The sequence below is a fragment of the Balaenoptera acutorostrata genome, chromosome 8 (assembly GCF_949987535.1).
Source record: "Balaenoptera acutorostrata chromosome 8, mBalAcu1.1, whole genome shotgun sequence".
In the NCBI taxonomy this organism is placed as follows: domain Eukaryota; kingdom Metazoa; phylum Chordata; class Mammalia; order Artiodactyla; family Balaenopteridae; genus Balaenoptera; species Balaenoptera acutorostrata.
Window position 1 is genome coordinate 14,925,393 of NC_080071.1, and position 19,081 is coordinate 14,944,473.

General features: G+C 34.9%; 1 protein-coding gene across 4 annotated transcripts in view; it reads right to left on the minus strand.

The window, feature by feature from the left end:
* The window catches only part of STAM2 (signal transducing adaptor molecule 2), a 58,034-nt gene that overhangs the window by 11,602 nt on the left and 27,351 nt on the right, over positions 1–19,081 (minus strand). For 2 of the 4 annotated variants that reach the window (XM_007183081.3, XM_007183079.3), the window contains exons 2-12: positions 16,601–16,685; positions 15,599–15,674; positions 15,390–15,488; positions 14,328–14,474; positions 12,694–12,763; positions 11,971–12,157; positions 8,640–8,734; positions 6,526–6,608; positions 6,304–6,391; positions 5,259–5,313; positions 1,251–1,404 (exon numbers count right to left, since the gene is read on the minus strand). In XM_007183081.3, coding sequence (XP_007183143.1) covers positions 1,251–1,404; positions 5,259–5,313; positions 6,304–6,391; positions 6,526–6,608; positions 8,640–8,734; positions 11,971–12,157; positions 12,694–12,763; positions 14,328–14,474; positions 15,390–15,488; positions 15,599–15,674; positions 16,601–16,685 — 1,139 coding nt within the window. Of the gene's footprint in view, positions 1–54; positions 912–1,250; positions 1,405–5,258; positions 5,314–6,303; positions 6,392–6,525; positions 6,609–8,639; positions 8,735–11,970; positions 12,158–12,693; positions 12,764–14,327; positions 14,475–15,389; positions 15,489–15,598; positions 15,675–16,600; positions 16,686–19,081 lie in introns of those variants that run through there. The other 2 variants (XM_007183082.3, XM_007183080.3) reach the window with 2 other exon arrangements.

Here is a 19,081-nt window from a genome sequence, read left to right on the forward strand (position 1 = left end):
GTGAAGAATCAAACTAGACAGAAAGCTAGCTTTTTAAAGAAATGAGTTATGCTTAGCAAAACACAGGTTGTAAATAGTATGCAACTAAACAGAAAAACCTGACATAGGAATAATAAATAGCCCTTTACAGACACACAAAGAAGTAAATACAACATATAGTCCCATAACACAATGGCGCAAACATTTCTTTTTGTTCCATGTTCATAGCAGGAGCAGATAACTCTTTGAAAACAGAAGCAATATTGAATAAACTCCAGCTGTCTTTTGCACCCAGAAATTCTTTCTATTCTCATATGTAATGATTCTCATCATTTTCAAAAGTTCGGGGCATGGCATATTTGATAAATGCATCTTGTCTGATGTGAGTTACCATAGTAACTATTCTTTTTTTTACTTAACAATTATGTTGTGTGAAGTCATCTAGATTATGCATCCATATTCTATCTTTTCTCCTTGGTGTCTCCTTCACACACTCCTTTACATACCAGTTTTCGTAAATTGACATGAAATTTGTTCATCCAAACTCATTCTGAATTCAACCACTAACTGGCTGAAATTTCAAAAAGGTTTCAGAATACTGGATACTGATAAATATAAATATTCAGTTCAGCTGGGAAACACAGAAAAGGTGTAAAGTTCTGGAAAAGATGGTGTTCATGAATGGCTCATGGAACCTGCATCTATATGCCTGCATCATGTATGTTATGCATGCACAATTTAAGTTGTGCATCTAAGAAAATATAAAGCATGATCTGAGAACAAAATGAGTTCTTTAATGAAGACTTTTAATAATCACGTAAGTCAAAGAAATCTTAAGAGAAATTTAAAAGAAACGTTAAATTTTGCTTGCTGAGCAACAGGAACAGCATCAGTACTTCATCTGTAGAACTTCTGACATGCCAGGCACTGTCCTAAATCAAAGGATTTATACTTTATACTTACAAAAAGGATTTACACTTACATAAAGGATTTATACTTTATATTTACAAAAGCTTATGAAGAACAGAACTCCCCTCATATATTTAATGGTCTCTTCATTATGTTATAAATGAACTAAAATGTATTTGTGAAATATCAGTGTCTAATTGTCCTGGTGAACACTAATTGTTTAGCCAACATTTTTTGACAAAGATGAATTTTATAATGTTATTCATGGACCATAGAAATTTTAATACTATGCTTTAAAGCTTTCTTTTTTTTAAATTGAAAACTTTTCTTAAATTTTGAAAAATGTTCTCAAAAATGCTCACCTGCATTGGAACTCCAGCTGATGAAGGTGGGTAATGTGCCGGATGATGGATCTTTGAATAGACTGAATATACTGGTGCTTCATTCATCAACTTGTTATATAGTTCCAGAGCTTCCAAGACTTTTACATTCAATTCAGACAATTCTGAATGCTTCCTAACATAGAAGGGAAGCACTTTAATACTCTTCAAAGTTTTTAAGCACTTTAAGCATATTTTTAATTTTTAGCAACATAAATTATTTTTAAAAATTTACCACATTTTCTACTCATATTTTAAAAGGTTCTTTATATATATGAAAGTATATTCAAAAAGGGAAAATGGGAGGAGGAATTATTTAATTCATGTAATGTCTAGGCTGATATGCCTTCATAATATTAGGGGAACTCCTTTCCACACCTCATAAAATGCAATCAATTCATAATTTTGGTGCTAGGAGAATGTTGTTTCTTATGTTACAGGTCTCTGTTGGAAATTCAATTACAAAGAAGAGTAATTTCTAAATTTAGGAAGAGTCCAAGCCTTAATTAAAAATCTTAGTAGAAGAAAGTCCTCAGGCAAGGCCCAGAGCCTGCTATGAAATACAGTATGACTGAGATAAAAGCACATTCACAAACAAAATCACACACATTTTCATTTGCTCATACTCATGAAAGGATCAACTAAAACAAACAAAAAAAAGAATAATTATCCTTGAAAATGCAAATGAAAACAATATAACGAACTAGTCTCTACTGCTTGTTTGCTGGTTTCTTCCGAAAAAGTGAGTGAAACCAGGTCCAAATAAGAACATTTTCAAATTTGCGTCTTTAAATCTGCCCAAGGAACTCCAAAGCAAATCCTTTTGACTTGGTACAGTTTTGCCTGTTACCCTGGGAGTAATAAAGAACTCCCTTTGCAACTGACAAGTTCATAAAAGTTGAAGGGCCACTTTATCTGGCCTAAAGCACCCACAAGTCTGTTTATTAAATGTAGCTTTTTAAATATGTACACAGAGAGACTCGAGAGACAAGAGGCAAACACAGGCAGCCAGACACAGGGCTCCCAAATACATGACCTGGACTGAGTCCTATCAGGACTTCTCACCTTTCCTCTATCAGAGACTGTTATGTCTGAAACAAACAAAAAGTGCTGTTTCCTCTCTTGCATGTGTGACTGTATAAAGGAGGTCAAACTCTACTTTCAGAAATACCAGTTATAAGTCACACAGGAAGCTTCAGAAATTAGTGTCCATGCTAACAAATTTGTGACTAAGAAGTAACCATAGGCAATTGGTCCACATAACCCAGTATACTGATGAACACCAGGAGAACACAGAAGGGCAGGATGACTGAGCACATTTGAGATCACCTTCCAGGATTTGAGACATAATACCAAAGAAACAATAAATTTTTACTAAACTGTGCCCAACACTATCCTGGGACAGAGAAATTAGGCAGAAGGTGTGGTCCTCTCCTTCAGAAAGACTGCAACTTACTAGGGAGACAAGGCTAAGTACCTGAAAAATAGCAAATGATGTAAGATAGCACATATTTGAATGCAAAATTAAATGAAATAGGTAGGGAACAGAAGAGTTTAGAGGAGGGGATTAATTTGACTGAAAATGCTTTAGGGAGAAGCTGGGACTTAAGTTGGCACCTGAGGAAGGATGGAGAGGCCAAGCAAAAAAAGGAAGACTAAGTCAGGTCAGTGGGACACTGTGAATTAAGGCAAGTGAAAGGAACGAGAAGGGTACACGAGGGAAGAATGAAAAGGGCAATTTGATTAAGGTGGTACAAAACGGTTTTCGGAAGGTAGTAGGAAAGAACGTTAGAACAGCCTGGAACATAGTTAAGTTCAAGCTATGGATCTCTCTTCAATAACTCTATGTACACTTTTTTTGGGTCAATTTATATTGTTTACACAATATAATTTCCTAGTGTTATAAATGCTACAAAATTTCATTCTGTACAATGACAGACAGACGTGAAATGTAAAATTTTAAATTCTGACAGTAAAGTTGTTTTTCTTTTAAGGAAAAACAAACTGACAATGATCCATTCAAGGGAAGAAGCAATATTTTATTCATCTCTGAATGTTTGACAAAGGTAAATAGTCAATAAAAATTTTTTGCAGAACAGTAAGCATTTTCCAGAACAGGAGATGCATCTGCAGTTAGTGGGCATGGAATGGAAAATGCCAGCTGGCCTATTCAGGAACTGAAATTGAAGAGAGAACTGGTTAACAGGTGAGCTTTCACTCAAAAAATTAACTCATATCAGAAAATATCACTCTAATTTTTAATTGTTCTAGACCTTTTTCTCTGAAGATATTCTTTTTTATCAACAAAAATAAAATTATACTGTCGTATCTTCGGTTTTTTTTCATTATATAGCATGACATCTTTCCATGCCAATAGATATTTATCAATGGTAATGCTTTTTATTGTAGAATGTATGGATGTAGAAGTTTTTTAAACCAATCTCACATTGAAAGACATTTTAGGGCTTCCCCAGTGACACAGTGGTTAAGAATCTACCTCCAATGCAGGGGATACAGGTTCGAGCCCGGGTCCTGGAAGATCCCACATGCCGCAGAGCAACTAAGCCCCTGTGCCACAACTACTGAGCCTGCGCTCTACAGCCCGTGAGCCACAACTACTGAAGCCCGCGCGCCTAGAGCCCGTGCTCTGCAACAAGAGAAGCCACCGCAATGAGAAGCCTGCACACTGCAATGAAGAGTAGCCCCAGCTCGCTGCAACTAGAGAAAGCCCGCGCGCAGCAACAAAGACCCAATGCAGCCAAAAATAAATAAATAAATAAATAAAAATTAAGGGAGAAAAAAAAAGATATTTTAGTTACTTTCAGGTTTGTTATAAATAATACTGTGAAGAACACTCTAAGAGCTAAATCTTTGCATATATCCCTATGTATTTAGTATTGCTGGGTTAAAAGATATAGACTATGTTTAGGCTCCAGAAAGGTTTATAATAATTGCACCCCTAGCCACACCTAAGATAATACTATTTTTCTTTTTAATCTTTCCCATTTGATTATTCACTGACCATTAACATGCCTTCAATGAAACCAAAGTAACAGATGTATAGGTAGATATTCAATGCTTTCTCCAAAATAAGACCAATAAAATGTGATGAAACTGCTACCATCATTTCATTTACTGCGACAGGGATTTATTTTTCATTTCTGTAGAAAATACAACAAATTTACAAAAAAAAAGTCCCAGGGAACAACGATTATAATCTTCAGTGACGAGAAAAAATCTTGCTGCTACTACTCTTCTCTGGTAAAGGCAGATAAGAAGTAAAGTAGTTCCTGTTCTTGTTGTGCTGTTTTGTACACAAGTTCAGTAAACACAAAGGGAGGATGGTAGAACACTAAAGCCTTCTCCCTTGTCTGCCATTCACTATGGCTGCCCCCTCTGACTTCAGATAGAAATCTCTGAGGAATAAGAGAAGGAGCAAAACTAAGTTAAAAGCTCAAAACCCTGACAGTCTGTCTTTCAGTGCTGCTATTTCTAAGGAAGTGTAAAACTAGATGGGATAATGAAATTAAAAGGACAACAGAGATACAGAAATACAAGGAACAAAAATGAGAACAGAAGGTATATACACTGGATTTAGAGTCACACACACATAGGAAATTTCATTTGAAAGTTTTACAAATACTACTTCTCATTATATAACAAAACAATGCTTGCCTAAGATCCCTATTCTCATTTTTGTGCTTTATTCTTCATGACTCATTATCTCTCAACTCCAGCCCAAGTAGGAAAAGGAAGACTGGCACTGTAAGAGCTGGAGTCTATCACTCTGCATGTAATATACTGCCATGAAAAAAACTGCACCAAAATCAAAAGTACCATTCTGCTATTAGTTTGTAAGAGTTTTGGAAACTGAGAAACAATTTCAAAAGATTGGAGCAGTTCAACAAAAACTCCCTAGCTTAAAGTTCTGCCAAAAACAAGTAAACTTAGGAAAACTATATTTGTTATTTCCTGCATGAAGAATCTCACCTATCAATCTCTTCAAGTTTTTCATCTATCATTGGACCCATCCGTTGGCAGATATCTGTAAATACAAAAATATTTTAAAATCTTGAAAGTAAAAACCAGTTTAAGTCAATTTCAACAATTTTGAACAACAGAGCACCAATATGCAACACCATGCAAAATACAAAGAGAATTAAGCTTATGCTAGAGAAGGGACTATAAAAGACCAAATTTAATACTATTCAGCACCAACATTAATATCATGTGACCAAGGCAAAGTCAAAATCAGAACAGAAATCCCACCATGTTCTCTGGAAGTACTAAGTTTGCAGACTGAAATTTGGAGTTACCTCAAAAATCTTAAAAATACCTAGAAAACTATTATTAGCTAAAGTAAAAGGAATTTGAGTCACAGTGTATAAAATATGTAATTATGTAGAGATTAGATATGAACATTTTTCATTTATTTAAGCCATTTCAAAATAAAACATTTCATATATCTCCAAATGTAAACATTGATACAATAGTACAATAGTCTATATTCATAACCAGGCTTTCTTCCATAAAAAAATTTAATAACATTTATCCATTTATCACAGAGATTTTTCTCCCAATGGATTAAAAAAGGCATAAAGACATTTGTTTTAATTGTTTCAGAATTCTTAGAGACTAAAAAGACACATCAGCATGCATCAAATAACTGCATTACAAAGTTAACACAGATCATGTATAATTTTGACATTTAAAATTATGACACAAGAGAATTAAAAGAGGAGTAAGAATTTCTAACATTTTGACTCAATTAATATGCTGTTATTTCTAATTCTGTCCTTTTTTGGACTGCAAATTTCACTAGTGATATTACAGAAAAGCAAAGACTTCTTCACTGGACAGGATAGGCAGTTTTATAGCAACATCTTCTAAGTAATATGTTTACTCATTTACTACACCAGTCTATTTCCCACCAGAGATTTCTAAACTCTGGAAGCAACCCAAGGCAGAAGAAATTTAGGACATTATAAATAGCTAAAACATTAAATGACATTAATCACTAATATTCACTTAGTACCTTCTAAGTCCAAGAGGTCTTGGGAGTCTGGTTTTGAATCTGTTGGATCTATACTCTGCAGTACCTGCAGGGCTCTATCCATCTTATCCTAAAAAAGTAATAGGACACTTTACAAAGAGTTTTAATTTCAATGAGAATAAAAATTACTCTTTCCAAGCATTCTCAAGGATAACACATTTTAAGTCTCGACAGTTTAACCATTAAACAAAAGAAGGATCCTACCTCATCTATATAAACAGGCTCAGGCTCTGACTTCTTAATTTCCTCCTCCTCATCATCAATTACATTCAATTTGTCCACAGCTGCTAAGGAAACAAAGTAAACTTTAAGTTCCTTAGTATTTACTTTGGTATTTTAGTCATTAATTTATAAGTAGCCTGTGATTATCCATAAGAAAATGGAAACCCTTTAAATAATCACCACATTTCATAATCAATATACATTATTACATATGTTCACTCATTCATGCCACAACCATTTATTTAGCCCTTACTACGTGCCAGGCATTGTTCTAGGCATTGGAAATACACCAGTGAATAAAGCAGACAAGAATCCCTGCCCTGATGGAACTTACATTCTAGAGGAACAAGTAAGCAATATTCATGGGAACTGTCATTACAGGCACTTTCCTGAAAACTGAGTGTTATCACTAGGGTGAATATATATATATAAGAGAGTAGACAGAGTATTATCTAGTTAGCTAATTTCAGAGTTAAATCTATGAACTCCTTCTACACTCTTTCCTTGCTATAAAAAATTATTTTCTATATGTACAAAAAAATAGACTTGATTTCAACCTAACTTTGGTAACGGTTAAAGCGACACAAAACAAAAACTTTTCATCAGAAAAAGAAGGCTGAAAAATAACTTACAAACATACATATACAAAAAACTATTTAAGTGCTCACTGGAGTACTGCTATAATGTACTATATTTTAATAAAGTAAATTTTAGTAAAAAAATTATAATCAAAATTTATATAACCAAAGAACTTTTAAGTCCCAACAGTTATTTCAAATATTTGGCTAACTTTCAAATATGCCCTAAGGAGGAGAGCTCAGCATAACATGAGGACTTACTGAAAACCCCAAATATTTTTTCCTTTTAAAACTGCAGCTCAATCTCTCTAGCCTATGCCAAGGGGAAATCACCATAGTATAGGATTCCCTGGTCTGTCAAGTTATTAAAACTAGTGTCTCCAATTTTCATACCTACTTAGAGAGTCAGACTAGAGGAATAAAAAGTATAAATAGTGGCAGAGCACTCAGTATTCATCTCTCTCAACTTCATTTTAATTGAATGCATCACCCTACCCATACAAAGATGATGTTAAACACAGTACAGAGAGCTTTCAATTTAAGTTCTTTCTCTAGAACTATAAACATTAGAAGCAGTATGTCCAGCAGTGAGTCAGTTAGTACAAGTACATTCTAATGGCAGACTGGCTGACTTTAGTATCCTGGCTGTAACCTACTAGCCACATAACCTCAGCATCAGTTTCTTTATCTGTAAAATGAGGTAACAAAAGTACCTACTCACAGACTTATGAACATTAAACGAAATAGTGCAAGCAAAAGATCTGGCGTAACACCTGACAAATGAGTGCTTAAACACCACTGAGCAATTCTATTTTTGATCCTCACCATCATTAGTATTAGCATCAGCTATTCTTTACACTCAGCTCCTCCCAACTCCCTGCCTGCCTAACAAATGGAAGCTTTCTCTGTATGGTTGGCAGCAGCTGAGGGGTATGGTCTATGGCTGCAAAACTGAGTGAAGTTCAGAAGATCTGAACTAGGGACCTACTGTCTTGATTACATGACTTTGTTATTGTTCTGAGTTCGCTAGGATCAAATCAAGGCGAGGAAAAGTCTAAAACTTAGGCGTACTCCTAACCCCTGTAATCACACTCGGCGCTTGTCAACCGGTTCTCCCAACCACCACCCCACCCCCTGCCCGCTTTGATACTGTGCTTCAGTGATGAATAAAACAAATATTTTTTTGTACTGAACAAACACATACTGCCTCTTAAACCATAATTACATTGATTTAAATATTTACATGGTGAGGCACAGCTTATTTTATGCCTTAAATGTACCTCTGTACATTAGCTCTCAAAGGATTTAAAATATAGTGATAAGGAAATAACTCTTGGAATTAACCTGGGATAAGTTAACGCCTTAATTTGGTAAGGAGTAGGTTAAACTGTATTGCTTATAGATAAATGATTTAAAACAAGAGTTAAATGCCAATCTACTTTATATTTCAAACGGAACCACAAAATTCAAGTTAAAAAAAACTTCAATAGGTTTAACCTTCCCTCAGACTTAACTTACCTGCCTCAGGTTCTATGTTTAAATTAGTTGTTACAAAATTAGATGGGAAGAGTCCTATTCCTCTGTGATTTTCTCCTTTCCACCAATTGGCATCACTGAAAATACAGTACAAAAATGTCACTTGTTAACTCTACATTTCAGTACACTAATGTCAAGAATAATTAAGATAAAAATTAAATTTAGCCTACTTTGAAAATACCAGCTCAAATCCCACTATATTTAAATGCAGTTCTTCTTAAACTTAATAGGAACTATAAAAAAACACAAATAAAATAAACATCCATACTCCCATACTTAAATTTAGAACCAATCAGCAATTGGTCGTATTTGATTCTGGGCCTTATAAAAAACCAAAACATTATAAATAACACTGAAGTTTCCTTTATCAACATCCCCAAGTCCCAAACTCACATCCATCCTTCATACCACCACTATCAAGTTGGTATGTCACCTTCCTTCAAGTGTATTTTTTATTCTTTTACTATATCTATATAGTAAACTCTATAGATATCAATATCTATATAGTAAACTCTATAGATATCAATATCTATATCTCTATAGATATCTATATACCTATAGATATCTATAGCCAGCTCTACAGATATAAATGCTAGTCATTATAGATCTTTTAAATTTTATGTCAATACTTTCAGCTCTTGCTTATTCCTTCTAAAGATCCATCACACAAACATGGCACAGTTGATTTATCCATCCCCATACAGGTGGACATTTAGGTTATTTCCAGTCTTTCACCCTTATGAAAATTGGGGCAATAATCATTCTAGATTTTAGGGTGCACATGCAACAATTCTCTAGCTTATTCACAGACATGGACTTGCAGGGCCACAGAACACATTACTAGTATTGCCAAATGTTCCCTAAAGTGGTTGTGGCAATTCACCATCCTCCATTCCCTCAGCGGTGTGTGAGAATGTCATTTCTGCTCATGCGTGTTAACTGTCCAATCAACACATGATGTCACACAGGAGAAATCATCTCTCACTGCTGTGCTCATCTGTACTTCTGAGCATCCAAAATGCCTCTTCTGTAAACTGCTCGTTCATACCTTCTGTCCACTTTTCGTTTCCCACTGGGTCACTTGTCTCTTTTCATGGATATGTAGGAGTTCTGTACGTATTCTGAATAGCATTTGTTTGTCTGCATTATGCAAATACCTTCTCTCAAACTGTCACTGTCTTTTAACATATGCTTACGGTTTTCTTTTATTGCATGTTGTTTTCTGTTTCTATAATCAAATTTAGCAACCTTTTATGGTTTACACTTTTTAATTTTTTTTAATTTTTTAAAACATTTATTTATTTATCTGGTTGTGCTGGGTCTTAGTTGCAGCAGGTGGGCTCCTTTAGTTGTGACACATGGGCTCCTCAGTTGTGGCAGGTGGGCTCCTTAGTTGTGGCATATGAACTCTTAGTTGCGGCATGCATGTGGGATCTAGTTCCCTGACCAGGGGTCGAACCCCTGTATCGGGAGCGTGGAGTCTTATCCACTGCACCACCAGGGAAATCCCTATACTATTTTTTAAAAAGAAATCTTTCTCTATCCTTGAACTCCTATTCTCCTATATACTTGTTTAATAGTTTCAGGTTTTCCTTTATATCCCTCTCCCACGTTTAGGTCTTTAATTTATTTGGAATGAAATTTTATGTACTGTGTGAAGCTGAATCAAATTTTATTTATACTGCATAAAAAACCATTCATCCCAGCAAAATTTACTTAATAGTACACCAATTTTTCTACTGATTTACGATAGCCTATCTTTCAAACAGCAAGCTGCTATCTGTTCATGAGCCTATTTTTGGATTCCATCCTGTTGCAACAGTCTATGTATTTATTTACTACAGCTTGTTAATATGCCTTGATACTTGGCAGGGAAAGTACCTTCTCTATGTTACTGTATACCTTCACATTTCCATATTAATGTTAAAATTAAAATATTTTCAAGTTCTCTAAAAAAAAGTCTTATTGGGCTTTTAATTGGAAATGCACTGTTTATGCATTAACATTGGAAAAATTAAATCTTTAAAATATTAAGGTTTCTTCACCATAAACATGGTATCTCTCTCCATTTATATTTACATAAATATATTACATATATTTATATTCCTTTGTATCTTTCAAAGAATTTTATAATTTTTTCCATAAAGTCCTTATGTACCTTTGTTAGGTTTATTTATTCCTCGATCATTTATAATTTTTGTGACTATTGAGAATGACATTTTTTTCTACTACATTTTCTAAATAGTTGTGATTAAAGCATACCACTGATTTTTGTATACTGAGCTTATATCCAACAACATGATGAACTCTTATCAGTTTTAATAGTTTGATCATTGATTCTGTTGGACCTTGTATATGGACCACCACAGAATCTGGAAATGATAATTTTGTCTATTCCTTTCCAAACACCTGAAATAGACCCCCTGGGTATAAGCCTTCTTTCCTAGATGCTTGTACCAGGTGTGATTCTGCTTTTTTCTGGACCCCAACGTTACCTCTTATGGCATTCACAATCTGCATCCCACCTAATTACCTCTAACTTTAACTCCCTTACTTTATTCTAGGTTTTATGAAGAAAGAACTGTGCCCTCATTCACTTTCTTATTATAAACAAGGTTTATTTACATAACATTTTCTCAATAAATATTTACTGTAGCAAAGTAAAATGATTTTGTGTATCTACCCATTTAAAAATATACTAATGTATCCTTACTAAGTTATTTATAATGGATACCAAATACATTTGCAATCTCTCTTCATAGCAACAAGCTATTAGGTCTCACTCTTGATAAATTTCATCAACTTCTTTTAAAGGCAAAGTAAAATAGACTTAGGCCCAATACAGACAGATCTATTCTTTATTACAACTTTAAGTGATAGAGAAATTGCGAGGGAGAGGCAGTAGCAGATTAAGAATTGCGGAGGAGCTGAGTATAGTTTTTGGTTACACTGATCGAAGGTAATATAGCTATATCTCTTCCTAAAGTTTTTTTTTGCCAGTAATTTTAGTATATACAACTCCTAACATAAATGCATTCAGATGACTGAATATTTCTGTTTCCCAATTGTGATAATAAACAATATTATTTAATACATTTTTAATCCAAGATCTAAAGAATACTTTATTACCAAATTTAACAAAAGAATAAGAAACTCACACTACCCAGTCTAATTTGAGAAAAAAATAACTAAGGTAGAAAAGGTTCTAGTATGATTTAAATACACCAAAGTCAAAAGCTGAATATCCAGCATTCTAAATTAAGGGTATTATACTTAATAACTTCAAAATATTCTAGAAATATTTAAAACATACCTGTCATCCAAAACAATAATAATTTCACCATGTTTAAAGGTGAGTTCATTGTCCTCAACAGCTTCAAAATCATATAAAGCTCTCACTTTCCTTGCAACTTTATTATTTGACTGAATTTCTGCAGATGGATATAAGGATTTTGTTTCTGTGTGCTGCTGCTTCTGCTCTTGCAATGATAATTCAATAGCTAGTTTGAAAAATTAACATGCAAAAAACAAGACAGCCAGAATTAATTCTGATTTTTTAAAACTTTAATAAGAAATATTACATAATGTGCTATTTAATAAGAATAAATCAAGCGAATATTTTATTTGTCCAGTTAAATGCTAAACAATTAGCTTTTGTGGGGGCAGGAAGGGGAGAGGGGACAGGGCAGAGAACCATGACATTTTTTAAAATAAGTTTTTGCTCATTCCTTATTATCACAGTCTGTCATATACAGCAGCTATTATTTTTACAGCAAACAGATTGTGACATTATAATATGGGTAGCTTCCCATATAGGACAAGTCACGAACATATTTCTGTGCTTGACTCATAACTCTGGCATTAAAGAAAAGGTGAAATGTAATCTCGTCAAAGGTAGGACATTAAATACATGTTACTGACAACGATTATGAGTTCAATTAATCTTATATCACGTCAACTGTTTCTCTTACTTTTCAGACTCCACTAGTTTTTAGATTAGCAACACTAAATTACACGTGCTTGATCCCTTCTTTACCTTTAGCTATATCTTCATCTTCTTTGTTTTTGTTCGATGATGTACCATTCTTGGCAGCAACTGAGACAGTCTGTAATGTATAAGTAAAATGAACACAACTACCTTTTCAAGGAAAACACAAGTTCTATGATTACTCGCTCATGCTAATTTAAAAAAAAACTGATGTAACTAATGAGTCCACTTAAAAGTGAAGGTCTTTGTGATAATTTTAAGTAGTTGTTTTCAAGCACTAAAACAGAACATCAGAATTTTCAAGAAAACATTAAAAAATCACAAAGGGCACGAACTGGCTTACATTTTGCATAAATCTTAGTATCTGATACAGAACCTGGCATACAGAAAGTACTTAAATATGAATCTTTCCTGATTGCACTTCCTGATCTCAGTGGTCCAAGGTCTCTCATTCAGTGAGAGGTGCTACACTGCTAGAGGCGCAGGGCTATGCGAGCAGGAGAAGAAAGAAGCCACGATAATGACTGAAGAGAAGAGGAGGGAGGATGCGGACAACAGGTGCAGCTCTAGGCATACACGTTAAGCCCCATTTTACTACTCATTGTGTTTGAATGGTGGTGGCTCTTCAGGCATAGCAGAGGACTAAGGAAGGCCATGGTTAAACTTAAAGGCATGGAAGACAGAGATGTCCAGGATTCTGAACCATCAACCAGTTCTTTAACACAAATTTTGAGAATGACCTGCAGAAAGGACAGAGCAGGAAAATGCTAGCCTTTTATTACTTATAAGGTTTTTATCTCAAAATTCTACCTTGAACCCTTAGGCCTGGTCAGCTATAAAGGTTCTTTTTGTGTCTTCAGTCTACAGTCCAAAATTTAAAAAAAATATACAGTACTTCTCTTAGTCTCTTTGCCTAGCCCACATCCTGGAAAACAAAAGGCATGGAGAGCAAAAGCCAAGACACGGTGTTTTTCTCCCACAGACTAAAATAAACAACCTACTCTGTGACTCATCATCCCTGCTTCCACCCCTGTCCTACTAAAGCTACCCCCTACATCCCCAAATAAATTTCTCAACTTACAGTTCACCCCATCTTATATGTAAACTACACCATTCACTCCAGGCATATTCACTCTTCAACAAACAGGTCTTGAGCTTTCTCAAGTCCATGAACTGGTTCATGTCATTCCTTCCTTGATGACCTCTTTACTCCACTCTACATATTGAAATACATTCTAGCCTAAAAATTCTACTCTTCACCTTCTTCACCATCCCAATCTGTAGTTAACCTCTCCCTCCTGGCATCTAGCTTGTGTATCCCTCATCCATATTTGTCACTTATAATTAGTTATTTTTCACATGTATATAGTTACCCTCCAAATTGACTATAAATTTCTTGAACATAAGGGCTCTCTCACACATCTATGCCTTTTGCATGACTCTACATTCAGAGCAGCATTAAACAGATTATTTATGGATGACTCACTTCTCAAAGTTCTCATTTGTAGAAGTAATTCACTTGACAATTACAATGTCTACTCAATATAAGGCACTACGCTAGATAGACTCATGTAGAGTGCAGGTGAGCAATGATGACTAAGATAAACCTTGCCCAGCTTTTACCCAAGGTATATACCTTCAAAATACTATAGGGTCAACCATGAGTCTGAATGATCTCTTACCTGAGAACCTGCTGAAGGAAAAGTAATTCCTTCTTCTTTCATAGATTTAATAGTTGCAGATATCAGACTAAACTGAGGGTCCTTCTGAAATTCTTCTGACCACTCCACCATTAAAGATTTCAGTTTTTCACATACTTTAGGATGAGCCTTTTAAAGAAAAGGCAAAGAAAAAAAATTGTTAAAACAAGTACTTGAATTATTTAACAAAGAAAATTACCACCAAAATTCTCTAATTTTATGAACATCAACAAAATCTAGCAATCCTTAGCCTAAATGAGCACTTGATAAATGCTTATTTACATTTTAATATATAGTTGTTTCTTGGAAAATTACCCTTTTTGAACATCAACGTTTATGTCTTATACAATAACAATGAATCTATTATATTCAGAGGTTATTTCTTTTATGTTTTCTTAATATTCTCAATATTAGATTAAGCTTTTTATATCAACTAAACTAAAATTCTGATATTTTTGCCACTAATAGCATGAGAATAGTGCTTCAGAGCTTCTAACAGAAATAAATTAATAACAACCCCATCAAGAAGACCCTCTCCACCCTGCTCTAAAATAAAGGGCCCCTTTGCTCACCATCTCTAATGGGAATCAGGACAGAATGGTAGTTAGTTTGGACTCTGAAGTCACAGAAACCTGGATCTGAACATCAGCTATGCCACTTAGTAGCTGCATAACCTTAGACAAGTTACTTAACTTCTCTTAAGTCTGTTTCTGCATCTATAAAATAGGAATGATAAGGGAATCTAACTTCTAAGGGTTGTTAAAAGCTTTAAACAAGGTAGCATACATAAAATGCTTAAAGCAGTGACTGCTAACCCTCAATAAAGATCAGCTATTATCACTAATATATATGCTTTGGGGAGGAAAACATTTTTTGGTGCTACAAATGCAAACAACAAATTTTAGGACAGAAAGTTTTTTTCATTTCAAAACTATCTAAAATGATTTCCCTTACTATACAACTCTATTAATGCTTTATATAGTTAAAATAACACAGCACATGTATTTTTTAATGACTTAAATTTCTTCTCTTTTTAAAATTTACCTTATTTTTGATCACAGCACGTACTTCTGTTGCAAAATCACGGGAACATACTTCTAAATGAAATATCTTTCCACAGTTTGCCACACAAGCCCCAAGAAGCTATTAATTAAAATAAAAATCAATATACAAATGTTGAGGTATTATCTTACTTAACTGAAATAAATACACATTTAAAATTTGGGTCAAATAATAACATGACTTTCACTTACAGTTAATGCCTGCAGAGCAACATGAGGAACCTTATGATTTACCCTTTTCATTATGGCTTTTAGGCAATCTTTTGCTCTAAAAAAATGAAGGTTAAGTGTTCAGAATTTCAATTCAAACATTTACTTTTAAATTTAAAGTTATTTGGTAGCAGAATACCTTATGTATACACCTGCAAACGTCACTTCATTAAAGGACTAAATCTATAAAATGATCTTACATAATGTTTTGCTCATAGACTTGTAGAACTTTAAAAAAAAAAGAAAAAGAAAAAAAAAACTTGTTGCAAAGGTTGTACATTCCAAAATCAAAACTGAAGAGCCAAATCATTTCAAAAAAGGTCAGTCAACACAAGAAAACAATATCATATAAATTAGCTTTTCATTTCAAGACAGACTGAGCTTTCACACAGCAAATTCTTATGTTGTGGGAAAAAAAACTAGCAAGATATATAGTCTCAAAAGATTTAAGTATAAACATGCATGAATGCACTTTGAAAAGCTGTAATGTTAAAACAAATGCTTTCATCAGTCTTCTAAACTTCTAACGTATTAGCAGTTCAGCTTGACCGCCCCATTCCATCCCCAAAGCACCATTATTTATATTCATTTTTTCATTATGATTTATTACATTTCCCTATTCATTATTGAAAGGTCTTTTTAGTACATATGTATTATGTTATTATATTTATCTACTTCATTATTAAACATGTCTAAGTCACAGGGGAATTCCCTAAATAATTAAGTCTATTCACTGTTAAGATGTGTCCCTACTGTAACAAGGCTTTAATTATTCATTTTAATATTTCAAGTTTTTGGTCAATTCTTTTCATTTGTTCTTTCAGGATGAGGTTAACCACATAAATCCAGCCACCAGCATGTCTTTACTTTTATCCCCCAAAAGGAAATAGTAAAAATCCCATTTTCCTTCCAAAGTTACATCAGGATAAGAGACACAGATTATTAAGCTCCTAGACATTCACTGGGCATGACTGGGCATCTTACCCATTAGGAGTGCTTCCAACTTTGTCACATATGTCCATAATAAGACTCCAATCTTCTGCAGTGTTGTACTCATTTGTGGCCTTTTCTATAAGAGATAAGCACACACAAAAATAAGGATGTCTTGCATAACAATAAATACCAAGAAAGACATAAAAGCAGCAAGAGAAAAGCAACCAGTTACACCCAAGGAACTCCTGTAAGACCATTAGCTGACTTTTTGGCAGAAACTCTACAGGCCAGAAGAACATGGCACAATATGTTCAAAGTGATTAAAGGAAAAAACCTACAAACAAGAATACTCTAGCCAGCAAAGGTATCACTCAGATTTGAAGGAGAGATGAGTTTCACAAACGAACAAAAGCTAAGAGTTCAGCACCACTAAGCTGGCTTTACAAGAAATGTTAAAGAGACTTCTCTAAGCAGAAAAGACCACAACTAGAAATACAAAAATTATGAAAGGAAAAATCTCACTGGTAAAAGCAAATATACAGTAAAGGTAGTAGATTAACTACCTACAAAGCTGGTAGGAGGTTAAAAGACAAAAACAGTAAATTCATCTATAACCACAAGAGTAATTAAGGGATACAAAAAATGAAAAATTGTAAAATATGACATAAAAAATTAAACGTGTGTGTAGGGAAATGTAAGGTGGTTAGAATGTTTTTGAACTTAAGAAGTCATCAAGTCGGGACTTCCCTGGTGGCACAGTGGTTAAGAATCCACCTGCCAATGAAAGGGACATGGGTTCCAGCCCTGGCCCTGGAAGATCCCACATGCCGCGGAGCAACTAAGCCCGTGTGCTGCAACTACTGAAGCCCGCGTGCCTAGAGCCTGTGCTCTGCAACGAGAAGCCAAAGCGATGAGAAGCCCGCGCACCGCAACAAAGAGTAGCCCCCGCTTGCCTCAACTAGAGAAAGCCTGTGCAGAGCAACAAAGACCCAATGCAGCCAAACATATAAATAAAATAAGTTAATAAAAAAAGAAGTCATCAAGTCAAAAAATATATATATGATTATATATACGTGTATATGTCTCGATATATATCTATATGTTGATATTCATAAACTTCATGCTAACCACAAATCAAAAACCTACAATAAGGACTTCCCCGGTGGTGCAGTGGTTAAGAATCTGCCTGCCAATGCAGGGGACATGGGTTCGAGCCCTGGTCCAGGAAGATCCCACATGCCACAGAGCAACTAAGCCCGTGCGCCACAACTACTGAGCCTGCGCTCTAGAGCCTGCGAGCCACAACTACTGAGCCTGTGTGCCACAACTACTGAGTCTGCATGCCACAACTACTGAAGCCCATGCACCTAGAGTCTGTACTCCACAACAAGAGAAGCCACCGCAATGAGAAGCCTGCGTACCACAATGAAGGATAGTCCCCGCTCACCGCAACTAGAGAAAGCCTGTGTGCAGCAATGTAGACCCAACGCAGCCAAAAATAAATAAATAGATTTACTAAAAAAAAAAACCTCAAAACCTACAATAGATACACATACAAAAAAGAGAAAAGAATCCAAATATAACACTAAAGATGGTCACCAAATCACAAGAGATCAAAGGAAAAAAGAACAAAAAAGAACTACAATAACCAGAAACAATTCACAAAATGGCAGTAAGTACAAACCTATCAATAATTACTTTAAATGCAAATTGACTAAATACTCCAATCAAAAGACATAGGGTGGCAGAATAAATAAACAAGACTTGTATATACATGTTGCATACAAGCAACTCACTTTAGATCGAAAGATACACACCAACTGAGAGTGGATGGAAAAAGGTATGTGTTCCATGCAAATGGAAACAAAAAGAAAGCTGGGGTAGCAATATGTATATCAGATAAAACAGACTTTAAAATAGACTGTAGGGCTTCCCTGGTGGCGCAGTGGTTGAGAATCTGCCTGCCAATGCAGGGGACATGGGTTCGAGCCCTGGTCTGGGAAGATCCCACATGCCGCGGAGCAACTGGGCCCGTGAGCCACAATTACTGAGCCTGCGCGTCTGGAGCCTGCGCTCCGCAACAGGAGAGGCTGCGATAATGAGAGGCACGCGCACCGCGATGAAGAGTGGCTCCCGCGTGCCACAACTAGACAAAGCCCTCACACAGAAACGAAGACACAACACAGTCAAAAATAAATAAATAAATTAAAAAAAAAAAAAAACAGACTGTAACAAGAGACAAAGATGGACATTACATAATGATAGAGGGATCAATCCAACAAGAAGATAAACAATTGTAAATTACGCACACAACATTCAAGCACCTAAATACATAAAGCAAATATTGACAAACATAAATGGAAATATTGACAGTAATATAATAATAGTAAGGGACTTTATCACCCCATTTACATCAACGGACAGATCATCCAGACAGAAAATCAATAAGGGAACACTGGCCTAAATGACACAACAGAGCAGATGGAGCAAACATATATACAACATTTCATCCAAAAACAGCAGAATACACAG